Source organism: Fusarium subglutinans (assembly GCF_013396075.1).
Source record: "Fusarium subglutinans strain NRRL 66333 chromosome Unknown NRRL66333_c0000456, whole genome shotgun sequence".
NCBI classification, from domain to species: domain Eukaryota; kingdom Fungi; phylum Ascomycota; class Sordariomycetes; order Hypocreales; family Nectriaceae; genus Fusarium; species Fusarium subglutinans.
This window is the reverse complement of record NW_023502519.1, coordinates 1-8,714: the sequence shown is the minus strand read 5'-3', so window position 1 is coordinate 8,714 and position 8,714 is coordinate 1. Positions and strand designations below refer to the sequence as shown.

The window sequence follows — 8,714 nt, the reverse complement described above, 5'->3', positions numbered from 1 at the left end:
CTTCATCTCCTGCACTGCCGCTTCGAGCACCTCGAATCTGCTGCCCCCGCGACCTCTGCATCTCCCTCAAAACCTCCCTACGACGACCCAGACCTTGCACTACATTCCCAAAAGCTATCCAAGAACCGCTCTTCAATTGTCAAATCGCTCTTCGTCGGCCATTTGCTCGGTCATCATGGCAGCCCGTTGGAAAAAGTCAGCGGGTCACCTTGTTTCCTCTACGCCCGGCGCCGTGTGCATTTGCCAAACTGCCAGGTCTTCCAGATGAGACCGCAAACCATGCTGAAACAGCGTCCAATTGTCGGACACTATCATTAAAACAACCTTATTCTGGAGCGGAAGCGGGCCCTGACCCCCAGATCGCATCCTATCACCAGTCGATGCAACTCTCCTGTGTTGAGGATCTATCAGCGCAGATTGCGTAATGTCACTCCTCCTCTATGGTTTGAGGATCCGTACTTGGTCTGTATACTGCTATCCTTGGCTCAACTCCAATGGCAAAAGCGCCAGTCACCTCAACCAGAAACCTTCAATGTATGTCGATCCCGCCCCAGTGTCATGTCTTTCCTTGCTAACAATCAGTTCTGTAGGCATGGTTACTCGTAACAAATAAGTCCGACACAAAAAACGCGCACATTTTCCAAGCCGATGTCCCGTATATACTCCTCCAGGCACTGGACCGCCCGACACTCGATGAGGACCAGGTTACGTGGCCGACGATACAGCACATTCGACTCCCCTTCGAACCATATTCGAGCTTCGCCGAACGGATTACAACGCAGTTAGTCGGCGACAAGTATGAATTGTCTGCCGTCAAACCTCAGGTTACGGCGATGGAGCAGGGAGCGAAGCGCAAGCGTGATGGATTGGATGCTGTCAGACCAAGAAAGAGCATAAAGACCCGAGACTCAATACAACCTACACCAATGTCGATAGCCAACGGCTGACAATGCATACCGACGCAACGTGGAGACCCTTAGTCTGCACCGTCGTGATGATTCAATTCTCAGCTTGGCGAGTCCAACATCCACGAACAAGCCCGTCGCGAGGGCCCACGTAAGCTGGAACTGCATAAAGGCTACTCAGCACAAGTCGGCCCCAGGGCTTGATGGCGGGTAGCTGACCACATAACTACCATTAATCCGCGCCGCTCGCAACGTTACGATGTTTTCCTCTCTCTACCAATACTCCATCTTCCAAGTCGAAGCTATCCCTATCACTCATTTCCCCATTACGGAACGCGCCCTTGGTGTTCATTTTCCGCGCCCAAGTTACCCTTCAGGCGCTCTCGCTGGAACGACCTACATAGACGGCCAATGTCACATCATCCGCCCGGATGCATCCAAGATCGGGGTTCTATAACCAGTGAAAGGACGAAAATCATGGCCTTATCCTTCCAGATCATGTCCACGACACTGACCAGGGAGCTGACCTAGTATGCCCGCTTATTCATGCCTGTCCTTTAAGATATATCATACCAACTGGTACTGGAACAATGCCACAAGGTGCCAGTCAGTCTACTAATAGCATTGCCGAACTAAGTGTGCTGTAGTAAAGGCGCTAAAGCATGTTGCGGTGGCTGATAGTTCATATCGTGATATAGAACTTGGTTACTTGGTGGTTGAAGAAGTAGGATATGGTTATTTCGTGCGGATACGTCAACATGACAGTCCAGTATGAAAGAGATGAATTACTTTCAGATACCTTGGATACATCCTTAATGATTTCGATTGACTGTGCGAGGACAGAATCTGGCTTACTCTCGGACTCGATCTGATAAATTTGGCTCGAATGAAACGTGAGTCCACGATAGCTCAGTGGAGGCTATACCGAAGACAATCTCTTTGAGGTTCGCACTCACTTTGCCAATATCTGTACCTTACACGCTTAACATAAACCCCTATGCCATGTATTGAGACAACGTATCCTTCTGTAACAACCAGTATTACCCATTTCTTAGTTCTCCTCGGTGATTTGAAATCTCAGTTGTTCGAATCTCTTTGCCCTACTGGGTAGCCGGAGTTGGTGAACTTTGCCAAAATTGGCATCGGTCTTCTTGGAGAAGATTTCACCTACAGCATCCAAGGTAGCTTTGAGCATGTGCGGGTAGTCGACTATGATAGAAATTGCCGCTAGGTGGTGAAGTTTTTCCAGCAACCGTTTAAAGCTTTCGCACTGGCTCAGGTTGTTTTCTAATCGACACTTCTTTCTCTGGCCAAGAGACTCTTTATTGAACTTTACGGTCTTTAAAAATATAGCCTGGACTCCTGGAAATAGAACATATCTTGCCGAGAACACTACCAGACCTTGTAACACTACCGTTGCTAAGCTACGTTTGTCTCGCAGCTAGTTTATATCATTTTCATCCGATTGGCATTAGAGGAGGATTGGCTTATACAGCGCGGAGGACTTTAGCGACGTCACTACTTTGTTCAGTAAGGCTGTGTCTTTTAGTGGAGGATTTCAGAGTTTTTTTTAAACAGATCACTAAAAAGACCAACGGAGACGCTTAATAATATGGAAATTAGCTTCTGCAGGGAATGCAATCCATTAAAATACTTAAGCTGTTTAGGGAATGTAGGATCTTACATCGGATAGAATGGTATTCTATTGGTAGACACAAACGGGGAATTAACTATACAAGGGCACTTCAGGCCGGACTAAATCAAAGGACAGCCCAGTCTTTAGTCAGGAACCATGCCGAACTGTTCCTGCAGCTGGGTTCAATCTCTGTTCTTTAGGTAGTGCATGGCATGGGGTCTTTATTGTGGAGTATCGATGGCCTAAGAAAACGGTTTTTGGGGCACTAAAGAGGAATATTGTGGTTCCCGGAAAACGGCATGTCTGCCAAGTGATTTTATAAGATTAGAACTTGGCATGCAACAGATCCACAGCAAAGCTCTATTTAGAGATCGTTGCGATGTAGCCAGTTAGATATAAGCTTCAAACATAAGGTTGTCCACTCTCGGCGCCACCCGGACAATCGGACATTTTAACAAAACGGCTCAGCCGCTCTTAGTGCAGTCTGGACCTGAACATGTGATCTACGCCCGCGGTACTTGAGGGGTTTTAGTGAAGCCCCATAAGCTATTCTCTGCTACGTAGTAGAGTTCAAGTCCAACCATGCCATAGTAAGCTTATACAGTCAATGTAGTAGCGCATCCTCTCACCGTCTAAGCCTGATGGAAGGCTCCGCTCTGTTTGTCTTTCCTCGGAGGAAATATGAATTAAGCCTAGTTAATTTCATCCTAGGCTCCCAGATGGAATACATAAATAAGAATGCGATAGCTCGAGTAGCAAACAATTTAAGTCTTCAGCTTTATCAACCAATTCAAGCACAATGCAGAGTATATTCAGGTGTGGCCTTTTGGTCTCACTGGCCTCTGCCAGTGTTACACATCAGAATCCCGCTATAACCGGACCTGATGTCTTGTCGCGATGGCTAGACATGCGGTCACCCGAGAATGACACGACGAGCAACCTTATGAGTCGAAGCCTGTCTCCAGAGCAGCTCTTCGGTAAGCGTGCCAGTGAGCCCCCTGGTGAGGGTGCGCTGCTCTGCCCCAACGGCGAGTGCGCCGACAAGAGGTTAGTTCTATCGATCATATTCCATTGACAAATTGTCAGTTGCTAAAAAGAGACATCTGTAGTTGCTGTTCAGTCGATGGTGTCTGTGGCTACGGCAAGGGCTTCTGTGACACAGGCTGCCAAAGCAACTGTGATGCTACAGCCATGTGCGGTGAACTGTCCGAGGGCGGCGATATCCCATGTGGCCTCAACCTTTGCTGTAGCTCTGGCGGCTGGTGCGGTACTACAGAAACCCACTGCGTAGGCCCCAACAAGTGGTCTCTCTGCCAGCAAGGCTACGGCAGCTGCTCTATGATCAAGCCAAAGACATGCGGCAAGGGCTCTGGCACCGCCGACAAGCGAATGATCGGCTACTACCAGGCCAACAATATGCGCAACCGCGCGTGCAACAAGGTCTACCCCAAGGATATCAAGACAGACAGCTACACGCACTTGTACTGGGCCTTTGCAACCATCGACCCCAGCTCTTATGCTGTTAAGCTTTCTGATTCCGAGGATGAGGATAACGTCCGCGACTTTACTGCACTCAAGGGCAAGGGCAGAAACCTGCAGACCTGGGTGGCCGTGGGCGGCTACGACTTTAGTGACGAAGACAAGCCAACTCATAAGACATGGGCCAAACTCTGTGCCGATGCTGGGCACCGCGCCGCCTTCATCAAGTCAGCCGCTGCTTTCATGGACAAGTACGGGTTCCAGGGCATCGACCTTGACTGGGAGTATCCCGGCGAACCGAAGCGCGGAGGAAGTCGTGCCGATATCGCCAACTTTGTCCTCCTGCTCAAGGACATGAAGACCGCGTGGGGCAACAAGTACGGCATCAGTCTGACTCTGGCTCCTGACTACTGGTACCTGCGATATTTCGATGTCGCAGGACTGGAGCCATATGTAGATCACTTTGGATTCATGGCTTATGACTTGCACGGGTTCTGGGATGCCGATGTCAAGACTTTGGATCCTATTATCCGAGGCCAAGCTGACATTCGCGAGATCGCAAACAACACCATTCCGTTGGCTTATGCAGGTGTTGATTTTAACAAGATTGTTTTTGGCGTCGCGTGGTATGGCCGCGGATACACCGTGACCAATCCCTCGTGCAACACTCTCGGCTGTCCCTTTTCCGGGCCTAGCAACCCAGCCAAGTGCACCAACAGCGCGGGCGTCATGTCTCTGCTGGAGATCCAAGACAAGGTCAAGAATGGGGCCAAGACTCGCCTTCTCAAGGACTCAGCCATGAAGGAGCTCGTCTTTGACAACCAGTGGATCGGCTACGACGACAGGGAGACAATTGAACTGAAGCGCGAGTTCGCCAACAACTACTGCTTTGGCGGTCTGATGGCCTGGAGCGTCGACTTTGAGCCCGGCACGGCAAGCAACAGCGGAGACTTGGAGCCTGAGAAGTCAAAGGACGGTAAATGCGGACCCAAGAACAAGGGCGCCATCTGCGAAGGCACCAGCTACGGCGACTGCTGCTCCGAGTATGGCAGCTGTGGATCCTCGGAGCTTCACTGTGGCACTGGCTGCGTCAGTGGCAAGTGTGTCAAGAATGGTAAGTCGACCAACGGCCGATGCGGCGCTGGCTTCCTCGGAGCTACATGCAAGGGAACTAGCTACGGCGACTGCTGCTCGGCTGGAGGCTGGTGCGGTAGCTCTGACGGCCACTGTGGCGATGGATGCCAGAACGGCGCGTGCAAGAACGGTGGTGGTGGTGACGGCGATACGACCATCATCGACCTCAAGAACAAGGGCACTCAAGCGGGTAAAACAGGCGACAACGGCGCTGACTGGCCCCAAGACCTCAAGGACGACATCTGCAAGTACAAGTTCGACCAAGAGGAGGCCAGCGAGGTGTCCCTGACGTGGTTCAGCAGTGGTGCGGCCTACTGGTTCCGAGAGTGGCTCTTCAAGAACGGTGCCGAGAAATGGACCGACAAGTTCTTCAAGGACGTCATCGCCGGCGGCAAGCAGGGCAGTTCGACCTTTGACTGCAAGGATCTCGGATCGACAACGTGCACGGGTCCTGGTACTACGCCCTGCACTACCTACACGCCGCCCATGGCCTTCTACGTGCATGTGCAGATCGCCAACATGTTCAGCGCCTTCCACAAGATCTGGGCCAAGAGCGTCAATTTCAGCATCCAGCAGTTGTCGAGTGGCATCAAGGACATTGTCAAAGAGTACGGCGACCCGCCCGCTGACGACCGCGGCATGATCCTGAACATGCTTGTCGGCATCCTCACCGCTGGCGCCGGTGTCGGTGCCGCGTCTCCTGGAATCGCTGGTACACTCACCTTCTTTTCGGGCGCCTTCGCATCGGCGTCTGCCAACAGTGGTAGCTTCAGCCCCAAGGTGACGGCCGATGATCTCGAGAACGATCTCGAGAACGCTTACGGCACTGTCTTTAGCGCTGTGCTCAACGCCACCAACGGCTACGTCGAGGACGTCCTCTCTGGTAAGTTGCCTAGCAACATGCAAGGGGGAGGTCTCACCGCTGAGGACTGGGTCTTTACCCGCTTTGCGATGGGCGCCTGGCTATCGGAGCCCCTCATTACCAAGGCCATGAACGCCTACGTCGAGGCCACACATAAGAAATGGCTCGAGTTTGCTAAGACAAGAGCTCTTATGACCGGCCACAATGGTAGATATTATTCCTTGATGGCGAGCCGTCCCGACACTGTGTGCGACCTGCAGAGAACCCAGGCCTCGGATCCAGTAGGCAAGACGCAAAAGATGACAAAGGATGTCTGTACCAACAAACTATCTGGATGCATCTGGCATGACGACAAATGCGTATGCTTTGGAATCACCCGCCGTGTCGTACAGAACCCCAAGAATAAGTACACAGTATTGACATCAGTCGAAGTCGATGCAATGAAGAAGGTTGTGGATGACTACGACGCCGCACTCGTTAATAACTATGAGTGCAATAACGGCAAGCCCTCAGTGCCCACTCAGAAAGACTTGAGCGTCACCAAGCCCATTCAGTATCCCAAGTGTTTTATTGCATTTCCCACGCTTAGCAGTAAGGAGGAGTTCGGTTGTTCTATTCCTAAGGACAAGTGGTAGAAGATAGAAGTCGTTAGTACGTGCTGGAAATAGTAGCTATTATATCTAATACTGTTAACGTACAAATTTATGTTTTAGTAGTGCTTGCATTATACGCCTTGTCGTATTAATAAAGAGATAAACTAAGTTAGTTTTGCATATGTAGTTCTCCGAAAATTGGTAAACTATGTTTGTGTATTAGACTGTAGTAGTGACTTGACGTGCATGAAATAAAGATGCTACAGTGGATAAATATCTAGCCAAGCGCACTAGCTTATATTAGGGAAAGTAGCATTGAGCTTTATGTAGCCCATCTGAACGGAAGTAGGTATTGATGGGTGTGTGAGGTTCGAAGGGAATCTCGACGTGCTTGGGCTGGCGGTGGTCCATGCAGGCATTTCTGTGCTTTTTTATTCGTAAGGGGACGGAATAGTGATAAGCGTAGGATTGTGTATGTATATACTCTTGGATGGGCAGCTATTCTTTCTGGTACCTTTGCTCTTAGAACCTAATACAAATGGCCTGTGTTTCTTTCCTGGTCCTTCGATGGCTGCAGGTAGCTCAGAAAACATTCAGGATATGAAATCCTACTGATAAAGAAGAGTAGAAGTTTAGGCAATAAGGTTGGGGTTAAACTAAGATAACCTCCATGATTTCGACGAATGCAATATAATGTGATAGTGGCGCATGCACAGGTCGAGTCCGACATCCAGTTCTATGAGGCTTTGTTCTCAGGGATTGAGTGTTGTTGCCTTGGTACAGGTGCTTTCGGGATTGGACATTGGCGATTGAAAGCAGCCTTTTGTGGCATTGTGTATGCTCATGTTGCATGGAGCCAAGAGAGAAACCATGCAGCTCCATGCTCAGGAGTACGGCCGTATATAAGGTCACTGCAAGCATGGATCATGAATTGACTAGCCAGTACTCCGGAGTCAAGTTGTAACCGTATAGTTGCTTGTATATCAAGCGGCAATTATGTAAATTATATACTTGTTACACTAAGGAGCAAATGAGCAGACATAACCGTAAAAGCCTTCAACACAATCTGGCTCCTCCAAAATGTTCGGCAAATATACAGCTTGCCACTGTGAATAGACTTTAACAGTTAATTCGGCTTTACAAAACTCCCAGTAAGCGGGGTACCAGCCAGATTGTTCCCAGTCAAGAATTGCCAGTACACGGCAAGGCGAATCTTTGGACACCATTATGTTTACAGGGTTAAGATCTGCGTGCGTGAAGTGGATAGGACAATCGTCAGGTAGCATCTCTCGATAAGGGTCTGTGATGCTGGCAGGATCAAGATCTGGATCATTGGCCGTGGCTGGCCATTTGAACATGTCCGACATACAGTGGTGAAAATCAGCCGCTGAAGAAAAAGGGCCAGCGGGTGGAAAGTTTGTGTCAGTAAAGACCATGTCTCTTACGGCCCCGCGGTTGATGTTACCTAAGCTCCGGTTAGGTCTGGATGATGCTTGAAGTGTGAGCAGGGGTACCTGCCGATGAACGGATCATCAGGTGCTTGGCGCAGACGAGACATTTTGGTGACCATCGACCTAAGCTGTTCACAGACGCCATCCTTCTCTATAACGCTTAGGGTATCCCAACGACCACGTAGAGTGATCCCATCAATGTATTCCATGTAGAGGAATGTGACGCCGTTTTCCTCTGTCCAACAGAAGACCTCTGGAACTGGGACTTCAGGTAAGAAGTGGCGAATGGCCCAGAGACACTGTCCTTTCCTTAAAATCGCGTCGGAGTTGTCGCTGTGTCCCTCTTCGAGGGAACTTAATGTAATTTTAACTGTATTTATTTATACTATATATAACTCTATTAGTAGCCACGTCTAGAAGATTAAGCTTTTATATTAAAGTCTATTTATTTATCTTAAAAGCTAGATTTACTTATTTCTTTATACTATTATATACTTAATAAGTAAGCTTTATAGCTATAGCTTGTTACTTCTTAAGCTTATTAAGAAGATTTTATTAAAAAGATTTTTTATTTTATTTTTAACTATCTTAACTAGCTACTTTAGCTACTATTTTTAATTAAAGAAAAATACTTATTATAAAAATCCTTTATTA

At 48.9% G+C, this 8,714-nt stretch overlaps 1 protein-coding gene across 1 annotated transcript; it reads left to right on the top strand.

Annotated features, from left to right (window-relative positions):
• Positions 1–3,340: 3,340 nt before the first annotated feature.
• FSUBG_13994 (glycoside hydrolase family 18) lies at positions 3,341–6,651 on the top strand (the record flags this gene model as incomplete). The annotated part of the gene is made up of 2 exons (XM_036678942.1): positions 3,341–3,588; positions 3,651–6,651. 2 exons carry the CDS (start codon positions 3,341–3,343, stop codon positions 6,649–6,651), a joined length of 3,249 nt encoding a protein of 1,082 aa, XP_036530544.1.
• Between the last annotated feature and the right edge of the window lie 2,063 nt (positions 6,652–8,714).